The 16853-nt window shown below is 43.1% G+C and overlaps 1 protein-coding gene across 3 annotated transcripts in view; it reads right to left on the bottom strand.

The window, feature by feature from the left end:
• The window catches only part of RAD52 (RAD52 DNA repair protein), a 58396-nt gene that overhangs the window by 27261 nt on the left and 14282 nt on the right, over positions 1–16853 (bottom strand). For all 3 annotated transcript variants that reach the window (XR_012882276.1, XM_075855717.1, XM_075855718.1), the window contains exons 6-9: positions 13919–14037; positions 12229–12304; positions 762–985; positions 331–479 (exon numbers count right to left, since the gene is read on the bottom strand). Coding sequence is in view for 2 of the 3 variants with exons in the window: in XM_075855717.1 (XP_075711832.1) it covers positions 331–479; positions 762–985; positions 12229–12304; positions 13919–14037 (568 nt within the window). In the remaining variant the exon portion in view is untranslated. The remainder of the gene's footprint in view (positions 1–330; positions 480–761; positions 986–12228; positions 12305–13918; positions 14038–16853) is intronic.

Genomic DNA, 16853 nt, shown 5'->3' with positions numbered 1-16853 from the left:
GGTATCGCCGTAATCGCGTTGACCCGCAGAATAAAGGTGACATGGAGATTTCACCGCACCGTGAACGCCGTAAAAACAAAACCACCTAAAAGATCGAGGAATCGTTGTTTTTTTCCGTATTCCACCCCACAAATATTTTTTCCCCAGTTTCTCAATACATTATATGGTACAATAAATGGTGCTTTGTGAAAATCTACAAACCGTCCCGCAATAAACAAGCCCGCAATCTAAAAAATGGCTGCGGCAAGAAAGGGTTAATTAGGAGTCTTCCTTCTCTAAAATGACGCCAGTGATGGATCATCTCCCGCTTCCAGTCAGCAGCTCTCTTACCGCCTTGTCCTAGGTCCGCAGAGTGCAATGAATCCCGCGATTGCTTTTTCTCCATCGCCTCCCGGAATCGCTGTTGCATCTCCTTTTGACGTAGTTTGCGTTGATATGTGGCATCCATCTCCGGCTGAACTGCCAATCCAAATCCACAACTGCAAGTAAAAAAATAGACATTTTTTTCACCCCTTGACCACAATTTTATAACTCATCTGATACTTCACCGGACAACCAAATGAAGATTCAAGATATAGGAAAGATGTAAACGCAGAAGCAAATGTAACAGAATCTCTCCAGTGGTTGGTTATATATATATTGATGTAAAATATGGAGAAGAGTACGAGCACATTTGTATAATAAATTTTGCGGCGCTTTCCTTTATAGTCCCTGCACTGACGCAATATTATTGTCCTGATCGTCAGTCTCTGGTCACCTACCTGGAGTCACTCAGGTTGTTTTCACTATTCATCTTTGTATTATCCCCTTGCTGCAGTTTGGTAGGCGACTGGTTATTGTCCCGGATATTTTCCTGGACTGCAGGTTCATGATGTGTTTTGTTTACAGGTTTCTGTTCTTGAAGGAAACTATTATACCGTACTTTATCAAGGGTGGCATCATGGTCCCGACGTTTTGTTTGGGCCAAATCCAGCTCTCCCTGAGGCTGAAAAAAAATGAAGAACAATAAACAAAACATGTCTGTAAAGAAATCCCCCCTATGGGCTGGGTTTCAGATAATAATGTAAATATGCTGTGCATTTCATCAACTCTGTAATGCCGGAGTAAATGTTTACAGCGATGACACAGAGGCGAAAACCCAACTTTCCTGCATTAGTTTGTTTCAGGTTTGTTTATAAAAAACAAAAACACAGTAATAGCCCCAGTTCACAAAGCTTTTGGTGCTGTTTTTGACACGGAAACTGCACCAAAAAACGTCTGAAATAGTCTCCCATGGATTTCAATGTGAGGTGGAGGCGATTTTTTTTTTCCCCGAGTGGAAAAAAAGGTTTGTGGGAAAAAGAAGCGCCATGCTCTTTCTTCCTGCGTTTCCGTCTCTGATCAATGGGAGGCAGAGAAAGCATTTTCTGCTGCGTTTTATGCCCGCGGCACTCAATGGCCGTGGGCGAAAAACGCTGCAAAGAAAGTGCTGGCAGGTCAAAATCTATATCAAACATTGTGTTGTTGAAAAAGTAAGTACCTTCTAAACATTAAAATTTCACTGTATAGTTTGATAGAAATATAATTGTGCTCCCACAATATGAAAGAAATTATAAGGTTCACTGAAGTAACAATTGAGTAAAAAATACCTTTTAATAGTAACTTGTTAAAAACAGGGGTAACACACCACTGTGACATAAGCCCCACCGTGATTATTAAAAAATGTATTAAACAAAAAACACTGAGTCATTATGATGCATATATCTCGGTGTTTGTAACAATATTTTGTCTGGAATCGGCATATATCCAGGGCACACCAGTAGTACAATCCCCAAATAAAGCACAGGTGTCCGAATAAATCGGATCTCCTAGTGCTGGGTGTAACACAATATGACTGTCCCCAATGCAAACATTCCATAAACAATAAACGACCCTACGCGTTTCAGATACTCATCCTCAGGGGTCCGTATCTTGGTAACTCTGGCCTCTTCACCAGCGATAATGATATTCAACAGCAGATATTCTGCTGTGCGTCACGGCAAGATGCACGTATCGATGTCAACGGCATACTTCATTGCAGGCGCTAGGTTACTATAAACGCTAAAACTCCACCCCTCGTATTAGGCGGCAACACATGAACTGACCAATCCCAGCACCCTCTCGATTCGTGACACCTGCCCATGTGACCCCCCGCCGTCAGCTGACAACCAGGGGTCATCATCGGCCGCATCAACCCGAACGCGCAGGCGCAGTAGAAGCCAAGGACAAGTCGCCCGGACTGCCAAACACGAGGAGGTAAGCGCTACACGATAATGTATTATAAGTATATATCTTGCGGGACAGTTAAACACCGCAAGTGGACTACCTCACAGAGCAACTAAAAAGTAAATAAACACATGTAAGGTGGACAAGAATACTAGGTCCCTCATGTCAGGAGGGACTGAAGGCGATCTCCACATGTATCGGCTGACCCATATGGCCATCTCAAAACTTATTATATTAGGCAAATATGAACTCACCCACCCTATAGGCAACCCAGTGGAGATAGGCCACCCACAGGGGATTGGTAAGGCATATTAGATAAAACATGTGTAATTAGTCTGCTCATTTAAACCTGCTGGTTGTATACATTCCAGTCTATGGATCCATTGTGCTTCTTTGCGTAAAATCAGGTTATCCCAGTCCCCTCCTCTTTTAGGGGGTCTAACAAGTTCAATTGCTTGAAACTTTAAGCATGCTGCCTGACCTTGGTGTTTAGCATGCACATGCTTAGATATTGGGGTGTCCCTAACATGGATAATGTCTCCAACATGCTCCCTAATACGGCGACGAAATTGTCGTGCTGTTTTACCCACATAATTAAGGGGGCATGGACATGTGATAAGGTAGACCACTCCCGCTGTCTTGCAATTGACATAATCCCGAATATTGTATTGTTTCTGTGTAACGACACTAGTGAAGCTATTCCCTTTAAAAATGAATTCACAGGCTTTACAGCTACCACATCTAAAGGTGCCCGGTATTTGTCTATCCAGCCACGTACCCCTAGGTGAGATAGGGTCAAAACAGCTATGCATGACTCTGTCCCTTATGTTTTTCCCTCTCCGATACGTGACAGACGGCCTCTGTGTGATCTGATCTACCAAATCTATATCAGAACTGAGAATACGCCAATACCTATTCAGTATCTGCATGATGTCATTTTGTTTGGAATCATAGGTGCCTATGAGTCTCGTGACCTGTTCTTCTTTCTGTTTTTTAGGGACCAGGAGACATTGCCTATCTGCATCCCTTGCTCCCTCATAGGCCTTCCTAATAACACTCTTGGGGAAGCCTCTGTCCTTCAATCTTATTTTGAGTTCCTGGGCCTGGCACTCAAAATCACCCATAGAGCTACAATTCCTGCGTACTCTCATAAATTGGCCTTTCGGAATGCCACGTTTGAGGGAATAAGGATGACAGCTATTCCATTGCAGAAAACTATTAGTTGCTGTTTCTTTCCGATGTACCTTAGTGCGGATTGTGCCTTCTTCTGTTTTCGTGATTTTCAAGTCTAAAAAGGACAATTCTTTCTCACTGATCTCACATGTGAATTTTAGTCCTACATCATTATTGTTGAGGGCTGCTACAAACCTATGGAACTCATCCGCTGTAGAGTTCCAGAGGATCAACACGTCATCAATATATCTAATCCATAATCCGACGGATGAAGTCCATTTGACAAATTTGTCCCCAAAGACAATTGTCTCCTCCCACCAGCCAAGAAATAGATTTGCATAGGTGGGAGCAGCAGAACTCCCCATTGCAGTACCACATTGCTGATGAAAGATTTTGTCTTCAAAAATAAATATATTTTTTTCAAGAACAAACTGTAATAACTGCAAAACAAATTGGTTATGAGCTGCAAACTGAGTACCTCTAGATCCCAGATAATACTCGATCGCTTTATAACCACATTTGTGAGGTATGGATGAATACAACGCCTCAACATCCAGACTAGCCAGGATTGTATCTTTCTCCAGAGAAATACCGTCAATCTGTTTCAAGACATCCATGGTGTCACGTACATATGATGTAAGACTTAAGACAAAAGGGCGCAACACCTGATCAACATATGTACTCACATTTTGAGTTAAATTATTGATGCCTGAAACAATGGGTCTGCCACGTAAGGGAGGATACCCTTTATGGATTTTGGGCAGGCTATAAAAACACGCCATAACAGGAAATTGTGGGTATAGGAACCCGAACTCACCTGCACTAATCAAAGATCTGCTCTTTGCATCATTCAAGATGCTCAGCAGCTCTTTCTTGAATAGTGCCATAGGGTTATCCTTTAAAATGGTGTAGCAGTCATGGTTAAATAAAATGTCCTCACACATTTTCTTATAATCATCCCTGCTCATGACCACAATGTTCCCACCTTTATCAGATGCCTTTAGAACAATGTTCTGTTTTTTCTCTAAAGTGGTCAGAGCTAATCGTTCAGACCAAGACAAGTTGTTGTCCATGCCCCTACTGTCCTGACTAAGACTTTTGATCTCATCTCCTACCATATCCACAAATAAATCCACATTGGTAAAGTCTCCTATAGGTGGCAGCTTCCTACTCTTCATTTTTAGGTTGGTGAAGGGACCTATACCTGGAGCTCTTCCAGATTCCTCTAGTAACCCCTCTAGGGCTGAAAGGCCTTCCATATCAGACTCCTCTAACCCTAATTCCATAAATTTTTTCCTATTATGGTGTTTAAAAAATTTGATCCATTTGAGTTTACGAGCAAATAAGTTGAGATCTTTTATCCACGAAAATGAGTCAAATTTAACTGTAGGGACAAAGGAAAGTCCCTTTTCTAATAATGTAATCTCTGATGCACTCAAACTATATTCAGAAAGGTTAATAATTTGAAGCCTATCCATATTATTCCCCTTCACTAATCCTTTTGTCCCCTCAGCATATAGCGGGAAATGGGAGGATTGTTGGCTAAAAAATTTAATTTTTGGCTAAAAAATTTAATTTTTTTCATATTGTGGGAGCACAATTATATTTCTATCAAACTATACAGTGAAATTACATTTAGTCCATACAGTTAATAATTTCATTATATCTAGGTATGGCAGCCTTTGCACTTTCTGAATTAAACACAGATGGGTGGATGAGTGAGGCTAGAAGCGTTTTTTCTGAATGTGAACTGATGTATACAGCACAGGGTGCATCTCTTAAAACTACCTTCAAAAACCTTAATAGATTGCATAAAGATTATACTAGAAGTTGGTGGGAAATCCAGAGTCTGGAAAACTATTTGAAGAACAAGATAGTTCCCAGAGGTCTCAGGGTCCCCATTGTTCCAGCATCAAGATTAAAAACCGCTAATATAAAAGAAAGGTGGGAACAGGAGATCACAGGGAGCTCACTTAGGCTGATGCAGATTTTGGTAGAGGAAGAAAAAGTCCAGTTTGACTTTATTAGTGCTGAGCTTAAAAAAGAGATTGAGGCAGCTAAGTCCTTGGTAGATACCCTTGGTTTTGATAAAAGGGATAAAATCCTCCAACAAACTCTAGAAAGGTTCACTAATCATCTAAAGGAACGTAAACACTTCCAATTCCAGAGAGACCTACAGGAATTTAGGGAGAAAAAAGCGTATGATTTTGTCACTACACAACAACAGCAATATCAACAGACCAATAGGGGGCCGAGGGAATCTGACCCTTCCACATCAGAGAGTGAAACTACAGACTCTGAAAGAGTGGGCCCTTTCTTTGGTGGTAGTGGTGGGAAACAAAAATTTAGGGGAGGAGCAAGAGGTAGAAATAGAGGCCGTGCTAGAGCCTCTTCTAATAGTGGCAATAATTTTTTAGCCAACAATCCTCCCATTTCCCGCTATATGCTGAGGGGACAAAAGGATTAGTGAAGGGGAATAATATGGATAGGCTTCAAATTATTAACCTTTCTGAATATAGTTTGAGTGCATCAGAGATTACATTATTAGAAAAGGGACTTTCCTTTGTCCCTACAGTTAAATTTGACTCATTTTCGTGGATAAAAGATCTCAACTTATTTGCTCGTAAACTCAAATGGATCAAATTTTTTAAACACCATAATAGGAAAAAATGTATGGAATTAGGGTTAGAGGAGTCTGATATGGAAGGCCTTTCAGCCCTAGAGGGGTTACTAGAGGAATCTGGAAGAGCTCCAGGTATAGGTCCCTTCACCAACCTAAAAATGAAGAGTAGGAAGCTGCCACCTATAGGAGACTTTACCAATGTGGATTTATTTGTGGATATGGTAGGAGATGAGATCAAAAGTCTTAGTCAGGACAGTAGGGGCATGGACAACAACTTGTCTTGGTCTGAACGATTAGCTCTGACCACTTTAGAGAAAAAACAGAACATTGTTCTAAAGGCATCTGATAAAGGTGGGAACATTGTGGTCATGAGTAGGGATGATTATAAGAAAATGTGTGAGGACATTTTATTTAACCATGACTGCTACACCATTTTAAAGGATAACCCTACGGCACTATTCAAGAAAGAGCTGCTGAGCATCTTGAATGATGCAAAGAGCAGATCTTTGATTAGTGCAGGTGAGTTCGGGTTCCTATACCCACAATTTCCTGTTATGGCGTGTTTTTATAGCCTGCCCAAAATCCATAAAGGGTATCCTCCCTTACGTGGCAGACCCATTGTTTCAGGCATCAATAATTTAACTCAAAATGTGAGTACATATGTTGATCAGGTGTTGCGCCCCTTTGTCTTGAGTCTCACATCATATGTACGTGACACTATGGATGTCTTGAAACAGATTGACGGTATTTCTCTGGAGAAAGATACAATCCTGGCTAGTCTGGATGTTGAGGCGTTGTATTCATCCATACCTCACAAATGTGGTTATAAAGCGGTCGAGTATTATCTGGGATCAAGAGGTACTCAGTTTGCAGCTCATAACCAATTTGTTTTGCAGTTATTACAGTTTGTTCTTGAAAAAAATATATTTATTTTTGAAGACAAAATCTTTCATCAGCAATGTGGTACTGCAATGCGGAGTCCTGCTGCTCCCACCTATGCAAATTTATTTCTTGGCTGGTGGGAGGAGACAATTGTCTTTGGGGACAAATTTGTCAAATGGACTTCATCCGTTGGATTATGGATTAGATATATTGATGACGTGTTGATCCTCTGGAACTCTACAGCGGATGAGTTCCATAGGTTTGTAGCAGCCCTCAACAATAATGATGTAGGACTAAAATTCACATGTGAGATCAGTGAGAAAGAATTGTCCTTTTTAGACTTGAAAATCACGAAAACAGAAGAAGGCACAATCCGCACTAAGGTACATCGGAAAGAAACAGCAACAAATAGTTTCCTGCAATGGAATAGCTGTCATCCTTATTCCCTCAAACGTGGCATTCCGAAAGGCCAATTTATGAGAGTACGCAGGAATTGTAGCTCTATGGGTGATTTTGAGTGCCAGGCCCAGGAACTCAAAATAAGATTGAAGGACAGAGGCTTCCCCAAGAGTGTTATTAGGAAGGCCTATGAGGGAGCAAGGGATGCAGATAGGCAATGTCTCCTGGTCCCTAAAAAACGGAAAGAAGAACAGGTCACGAGACTCATAGGCACCTATGATTCCAAACAAAATGACATCATGCAGATACTGAATAGGTATTGGCGTATTCTCAGTTCTGATATAGATTTGGTAGATCAGATCACACAGAGGCCGTCTGTCACGTATCGGAGAGGGAAAAACATAAGGGACAGAGTCATGCACAGCTGTTTTGACCCCATCTCACCTAGGGGTACGTGGCTGGATAGACAAATACCGGGCACCTTTAGATGTGGTAGCTGTAAAGCCTGTGAATTCATTTTTAAAGGGAATAGCTTCACTAGTGTCGTTACACAGAAACAATACAATATTCGGGATTATGTCAATTGCAAGACAGCGGGAGTGGTCTACCTTATCACATGTCCATGCCCCCTTAATTATGTGGGTAAAACAGCACGACAATTTCGTCGCCGTATTAGGGAGCATGTTGGAGACATTATCCATGTTAGGGACACCCCAATATCTAAGCATGTGCATGCTAAACACCAAGGTCAGGCAGCATGCTTAAAGTTTCAAGCAATTGAACTTGTTAGACCCCCTAAAAGAGGAGGGGACTGGGATAACCTGATTTTACGCAAAGAAGCACAATGGATCCATAGACTGGAATGTATACAACCAGCAGGTTTAAATGAGCAGACTAATTACACATGTTTTATCTAATATGCCTTACCAATCCCCTGTGGGTGGCCTATCTCCACTGGGTTGCCTATAGGGTGGGTGAGTTCATATTTGCCTAATATAATAAGTTTTGGGATGGCCATATGGGTCAGCCGATACATGTGGAGATCGCCTTCAGTCCCTCCTGACATGAGGGATCTAGTATTCTTGTCCACCTTACATGTGTTTATTTACTTTTTAGTTGCTCTGTGAGGTAGTCCACTTGCGGTGTTTAACTGTCCCGCAAGATATATACTTATAATACATTATCGTGTAGCGCTTACCTCCTCGTGTTTGGCAGTCCGGGCGACTTGTCCTTGGCTTCTACTGCGCCTGCGCGTTCGGGTTGATGCGGCCGATGATGACCCCTGGTTGTCAGCTGACGGCGGGGGGTCACATGGGCAGGTGTCACGAATCGAGAGGGTGCTGGGATTGGTCAGTTCATGTGTTGCCGCCTAATACGAGGGGTGGAGTTTTAGCGTTTATAGTAACCCAGCGCCTGTAATGAAGTATGCCGTTGACATCGATACGTGCATCTTGCCGTGACGCACAGCAGAATATCTGCTGTTGAATATCATTATCGCTGGTGAAGAGGCCAGAGTTACCAAGATACGGACCCCTGAGGATGAGTATCTGAAACGCGTAGGGTCGTTTATTGTTTATGGAATGTTTGCATTGGGGACAGTCATATTGTGTTACACCCAGCACTAGGAGATCCGATTTATTCGGACACCTGTGCTTTATTTGGGGATTGTACTACTGGTGTGCCCTGGATATATGCCGATTCCAGACAAAATATTGTTACAAACACCGAGATATATGCATCATAATGACTCAGTGTTTTTTGTTTAATACATTTTTTAATAATCACGGTGGGGCTTATGTCACAGTGGTGTGATACCCCTGTTTTTAACAAGTTACTATTAAAAGGTATTTTTTACTCAATTGTTACTTCAGTGAACCTTACCTTCTAAACATTATTTATCTTAAAGGGAATGTGTCGCTAGAAATTATTTTTATTTTTTTAAGTTAAACAGTTATTTGAGTGATTACACATTGTTTTAATTTTTTTTACAAGTCAGGAAATATTATAAATTAGATTCTAATTTATAACAACATTTCCATGTGCTGGGCACTAGAGGGAGAAGTTCCCAAAATTGCAGCATGGTCAATGTGGTAAAGCAACCTCATTGCTTTATGCTGCAAATTTGGGGTGGACACACTCGCTCTAGTGTCCTCACACAATCCCCCCTCCCTTATTCTAGCTAGTGCCAGGAGAAGGAGGGGGTTGAACCTTCAAACCTCCTACACTGTGTGCCGCCATTTTCTGAGCGACTGCACAGTGTAGGAGGATTAGATACAGGGCTCAGCAGACAGTATCACACGAACATACACGAACATACACGAACATAATACACACATCACATACATGAACATAAATCACCTGCCGCCGCCTCCGGATTTCGCCTCCGGATTTCGCTCTACGAACAAGCTTCATTTTGGTCTGTGTGGGAGCCGCGCATGCGCCGTTCCCACACAGACGGCGTACGTTGCAGAGAATGAAACGGCTCCCGTTCACATTCTCTATGGGGTTCTATGTGCCGTATTCCATCTCTGTATGTGTCGTTAATCGACACATACACAGATGAAAAAAAAATGGCAGCCCCCATAGTGAAGTAAAAGTAAGATAAAATTAAAAAAGTAGAACACAAGAACACAAATAAATAAAATGTATTTTAATATCATACTAAAAGCAGTATGATAAAAAAATAAAATAAAATTCATGACACCTTCCCTTTAAAATACTGTAATCTCAGTCTGGTGCAGAAGTGCTTTATTTCCAGAGCATTTCTCTGGAAATAAGTATTACTAATACTAAACTGCCCCCTGTTGGACAATGTTGGTATTGCATGTGTGATTAAAGGTGGTTTGGACGACATTTATTTTTCCCAACTCCCCCATAAACATGTATGCTTGGCTGAATGTGCACATTTATTTCAATGGGGAAAGAGACATAAGCCCCTGTGGATGGGGCATGCTGAAATCCAACTTGCCTGATCCTTCCAGGGGAGAGTGGAGTAGCTGCATATACACATTATGTTGACCACCAAAATCTGCAGTTTGGCCGAGTTCTGTATAATGTGTATGGACAACTTAAGTGTAGCAATAGATTTACCACTTCAGCTTCCAGTAATGTCATGTCTTTCGTTTATGAAGGACCCTACTGTATTACAATGACGTCCGTTGAGGTTTCGGTCATTTTGCTGGCAAGAATAGCCCTGCATCCTGTGTTAGGGGTTCTCCAAAACTACAAAAACATGGCTGCCAACTTCCAAAACAGAGGAACACCTGTCCACAGATTGTGCGTGATATTGCAGCTCAGCCCCTTTCTCTTAAATACAGCTAAACTGCAATACCAGAAACAACACAAGGACAGGTGTGGTGGGATTCCTGAAAGAAAGAAGCCATGTTTTTCAAATCCTGGACAAAACACACACGGCACTAATGTGAACAGAGCCTGATGACTGACTGACTGACTGACTGACTAACACACACACACACACACACACACACACTTCTCAATTAATTAGAATATCATAAAAAGTAGAGCTTATTTCGGTAATTCAATTCAAAGGAAAACCCAAAATTTAGTGCCTCAGAAAATGAGATTATAGAAGCCCAATTTCATAAATTATTTTTAATACCGAAACGTTGTCCAACTGAAAAGTATGTCCAGTATCTGCCCTCAATACTTGGTCGGGGCTCTGACATGCCACGTTGATGCAGTAATTCATGGCATGGAGGCGATCAGGGTGTGGCACTGCTGAGGTGTTATCAATGCGGCGTGGCATGGAGGCGATCAGCCTGTGGCACTGCTGAGGTGTTATCAATGCGGCGTGGCATGGGGGCAATCAGCCTGTGGCACTGCTGAGGTGTTATCAATGCGGCGTGGCATGGAGGCGATCAGCCTGTGGCACTGCTGAGGTGTTATCAATGCGGCGTGGCATGGGGGCGATCAGCCTGTGGCACTGCTGAGGTGTCATCAATGCGGCGTGGCATGGAGGCGATCAGCCTGTGGCACTGCTGGGGTGTTATCAATGCGGCGTGGCATGGGGGCGATCAGCCTGTGGCACTGCTGGGGTGTTAATGCGGCGTGGCATGGAGGCGATCAGCCTGTGGCACTGCTGAGGTGTTATCAATGCGGCGTGGCATGGAGGCGATCAGCCTGTGGCACTGCTGAGGTGTTATGGAAGCCCAGGTTGCTTTGATAGTGGCCTTCGGCTCGTCTGCATTGTTGGGTCTGGGGTCTCATCTTCCTCTTGACAATACCTTATAGGTTCTCTATGGGGTTTTGGTTGGGTGAGTTTGCTGACCAATCAGGCGCAGTGATCCTGTGGTTATTACACCAGGTATTGGTACTTTTGGCAGTGTGGGCAGGTGCCAAGTCCTGCTGGAAAATGAAATCTGCATCTCCATAAAGCTGTCAGCAGAGGGAAGCATGAAGTGCCGGGAATGTCCTGCTAGACGCTGCGCTGACTCTGGACTTCATATAACACAGTGAACAACACCAGCAGATGACACGGCCCCCAAACCATCACTGACTGTGGACGCATCTCTGCTCTTCCTCCAGACTCTGGGACCGAGATTTCCAAATGAAACACAAAATTTTCTTTAATCTGAAAATAGGACTATGGACACTGAGCAGCAGACCAGTCCTTGTAAAGCCTTAGGAAACCTTTGCAGGTGTTTTGTGTTGATTAGAGGTGTCTACGATATTCAACTTTTACCCAATATTCAAATTTTGGATTTTAATTAACGGTTAGCCATAATCTTCAACATTAAAAGAAATGCTGGAAATAGATCACGGTGTGTATTGAATCTATATAATATATGAGTTTTCGTTTTTGAATTGGATTACTGAAATAAATTAACTTTTTGACGATATTCTAATTCATTGACAAGGACTAGTATATATGTTATAATATCACTCACCAATTTTGGAAGTTTATTCACAGCACGCAGGTATTCTTTGTCCAGTAGGCAATTTCCAAGAGCATTCCCAAAGCACCTGAAGTAGTGAATAGATACAGGATATATTGTAATTACGACAATTAGCAATCATAAACGCAAAAATTGTGCCACATTAGGCATAAAATAGCAAATTATTTAAAAAAAAAAAAAAAATTCCATAGCTTAATCCATTTGCACTTTTCAGGTTCTGAATAAGAACAAAACTGGAATTTGGACTAATCCTCTTCTGGATTCATTGGGAACTCAGCACCATCGGTATAGGCCCTGCCTCCTAGTGACTGATCCTATACCCATGGTGCTGTGTTTCCCTTAATGATGTAAGGGTAAGTTCACACTATTGTTACTATACGTTTAGCTCTCTTCCGTGAGAGGAAGAGAGGATCGAAAGTTTAAAGAGGCTCTGTCACCACATTATAAGTCCCCTGTCTCCTATATAAGGAGATCGGCGCTGTAATGTAGGTGACAGCAATGCTTTTTATTTAATAAAACGATCTATTTTCACCAGTTTATTAGCGATTTTAGATTTATGCTAATGAGTTTCTTAATGCCCAAGTGGGCGTATTTTTACTTTAGACCAAGTGGGCGTTGTACAGAGGAGTGTATGACGCTGACCAATCAGTGACCAATCAGCATCATGCACTCCTCTCCATTCATTTAGGCAGCGCATAGGGATCCTTTTAGATCCTTATGTGCTGACTTATACGAACGCATTAACAATACTGAAGTGTTTAGACAGTGAATAGACATTCCACGGGATGTCTATTCAAAATCTCTGCACTTAGTTACTCTGTGGTAGTTACAGCAGAGGAAGCGTGATCTCGCTGTAAATGACAGGTTACAACGAGATCACGCTTCCTCTGCTCTAACTACCACAGAAAGAGTAACGAAGTGCAGAGATTGTGAATAGACATCCTGTGGAATGTCTATTCACTGTCTAAACACTTCAGTATTGTTAATGTGTAAGCATAAGACAGCACATAGTGATCTAGCAGGATCCCTATGCGCGGAGTAAATGAATGGAGAGGAGTGCATGATGCTGATTGGTCAGCGTCATGCACTCCTCTGTACTACGCCCACTTGGTCTAAAGTAAAAATACGCCCACTTGGGCATTAAACAACTCATTAGCATAAATCTAAAATCGCTAATAAAGTGGTGAAAATAGATAGTTTTATTAAATAAAAAGCATTGCTGTCACCTACATTATAGCGCCGATCTGCTTATATAGGGGACAGGGCACTTATAATGTGGAGACAGAGCCTCTTTAAATAGAAAGAAACGGTTCAGGTTCAGGTAGAATTACCATTGTTTTCAATGGTAATTCTTTTGTTTGTCTTCGTTCGCTAGGTTTCCGTTTATTTTTTACGGAAACAAAAGTTCTGCAGACTCCGCTTTTGCTTCCGTGAAAAGAAACGGAAACCTATCGAACGGAAAGCAACTGAAACAAAAGAATTACCATTAAAATGTATGGTAATTCTAACGGAACTGTTGCTTTCTGTTTAAGCTTTCGATCATCTCTTCTTCTGACGGAAGAGAGGTAAACGTATATTAACCCTAGTGTGAAAGCAGCCTGAACGAGAAAGAGGTCTCCAATGTGACAAGTGTGTAATGAGATTGAAAGGTAAAACATAAGCATTCCTGGATCTTTCTTACTTCATTGCCCTTTTCAGCCCGTCTGTTACGGCCTCTTTTCGTGCTTTCTCCAAAGAAAGAGCTTTAGACTTCAGCCCCTCGCTGACACCATAACCAACGTCTTCGTGAAAAGAGCCGTCCTACGTGTTACACAAAATAAAGATGCCAGAGAAGTGCGACCTTAGTTTCTTACCTCTCACGTAGAGCCGGGCGATTATGACTGGAATCAAAATCATGATTAATTGAACATGTGAACCGAATTACGAGTAATGAACAATGATTAGGCCACACCCCTTCTTATATACCACGCCCCTATGTGCATGCTAGGCCATTAAATTAATATTTATCCCCTGAGCTGCTGTATACTACGGTATATAATAAACCCCCTGGCTCTGCCCCCACACAGTATATTGCCCCCATACATCATAATGCCCCTATAGCTGACCTCCACACAAGTATAATGCCCTTCCATAACTGCCCTCGCACAGTATAATGCCCCTATACCTGCCCTCGCACAGTATAATGCCCCTATACCTGCCCTCGCACAGTATAATGCCCCCATAGCTGCCTCCACACAGTATAATGTCCCCATAACTGCCTCCACACAGTATAATGCCCCCATAACTGCCTCCACACAGTATAATGCCCCCATAACTGCCCTCCACACAGTATAATGTCCCCATAACTGCCTCCACACAGTATAATGCCCCTATACCTGCCTCCACACAGTATAATGCCCCCATAACTGCCTCCACACAGTATAATGCCCCCATAACTGCCTCCACACAGTATAATGCCCCCATAACTGCCCTCGCACAGTATAATGCCCCTATACCTGCCCTCGCACAGTATAATGCCCCCATAGCTGCCTCCACACAGTATAATGCCCCCATAACTGCCTCCACACAGTATAATGCCCCCATAACTGCCCTCCACACAGTATAATGTCCCCATAACTGCCTCCACACAGTATAATGTCCCCATAACTGCCTCCACACAGTATAATGCCCCCATAACTGCCCTCCACACAGTATAATGCCCCCATAACTGCCTCCACACAGTATAATGTCCCCATAGCTGCCTCCACACAGTATAATGCCCCCATAACTGCCTCCACACAGTATAATGTCCCCATAACTGCCTCCACACAGTATAATGTCCCCCATAACTGCCCTCCACACAGTATAATGCCCCCATAACTGCCTCCACACAGTATAATGCCCCCATAACTGCCTCCACACAGTATAATGCCCCCATAACTGCCTCCACACAGTATAATGCCCCCATAACTGCCTCCACACAGTATAATGCCCCCATAACTGCCCCCACACAGTATAATGTCCCCATAACTGCCCCCATACAGTATAATGTCCCCATAACTGCCTCCACACAGTATAATGCCCCCATAACTGCCACCACACAGTATAATGCCCCCATAACTGCCTCCACACAGTATAATGTCCCCATAACTGCCCTCCACACAGTATAATGTCCCCATAACTGCCTCCACACAGTATAATGCCCCCATAACTGCCCTCCACACAGTATAATGCCCCCATAACTGCCTCCACACAGTATAATGTCCCCATAACTGCCTCCACACAGTATAATGCCCCCATAACTGCCCCCACACAGTATAATGCCCCCATAACTGCCTCCACACAGTATAATGCCCCCATAACTGCCTCCACACAGTATAATGCCCCCATAACTGCCCTCCACACAGTATAATGTCCCCATAGCTGCCTCCACACAGTATAATGTCCCCATAACTGCCCTCCACACAGTATAATGCCCCCATAACTGCCTCCACACAGTATAATGCCCCCATAACTGCCACCACACAGTATAATGTCCCATAACTGCACTCCACACAGTATAATGTCCCCATAACTGCCTCCACACAGTATAATGCCCCCATAGCTGCCTCCACACAGTATAATGCCCCCATAACTGCCTCCACACAGTATAATGTCCCCATAGCTGCCTCCACACAGTATAATGCCCCCATAACTGCCTCCACACAGTATAATGCCCCCATAGCTGCCTCCACACAGTATAATGTCCCCATAACTGCCTCCACACAGTATAATGTCCCCATAACTGCCACCACACAGTATAATGTCCCCATAACTGCCTCCACACAGTATAATGTCCCCATAACTGCCTCCACACAGTATAATGCCCCCATAACTGCCCTCCACACAGTATAATGCCCCCATAACTGCCTCCACACAGTATAATGTCCTCATAACTGCCCTCCACACAGTATAATGTCCCCATAACTGCCTCCACACAGTATAATGCCCCCATAACTGCCCTCCACACAGTATAATGTCCCCATAACTGCCACCACACAGTATAATGTCCCCATAACTGCCTCCACACAGTATAATGTCCCCATAACTGCCTCCACACAGTATAATGCCCCCATAACTGCCCTCCACACAGTATAATGCCCCCATAACTGCCTCCACACAGTATAATGTCCTCATAACTGCCCTCCACACAGTATAATGTCCCCATAACTGCCTCCACACAGTATAATGCCCCCATAACTGCCCTCCACACAGTATAATGTCCCCATAACTGCCTCCACACAGTATAATGCCCCCATAACTGCCCTCCACACAGTATAATGCCCCCATAACTGCCCTCCACACAGTATAATGCCTCCATAACTGCCTCCACACAGTATAATGCCCCCATAACTGCCACCACACAGTATAATGTCCCCATAACTGCCACCACACAGTATAATGTCCCCATAACTGCCACCACACAGTATAATGCCCCCATAACTGCCCCCACACAGTATAATGCCCCCATAACTGCCCTCCACACAGTATAATGTCCCCATAACTGCCCTCCACACAGTATAATGCCCCCATAACTGCCCTCCACACAGTATAATGCCCCCATAACTGCCCTCCACACAGTATAATGCCCCCATAAC

Source organism: Rhinoderma darwinii, chromosome 3 (genome assembly GCF_050947455.1).
Source record: "Rhinoderma darwinii isolate aRhiDar2 chromosome 3, aRhiDar2.hap1, whole genome shotgun sequence".
NCBI lineage: Eukaryota > Metazoa > Chordata > Amphibia > Anura > Rhinodermatidae > Rhinoderma > Rhinoderma darwinii.
The sequence above is the reverse complement of the archived record's forward strand: the minus strand, read 5'-3'. Positions and strand labels throughout refer to the sequence as shown.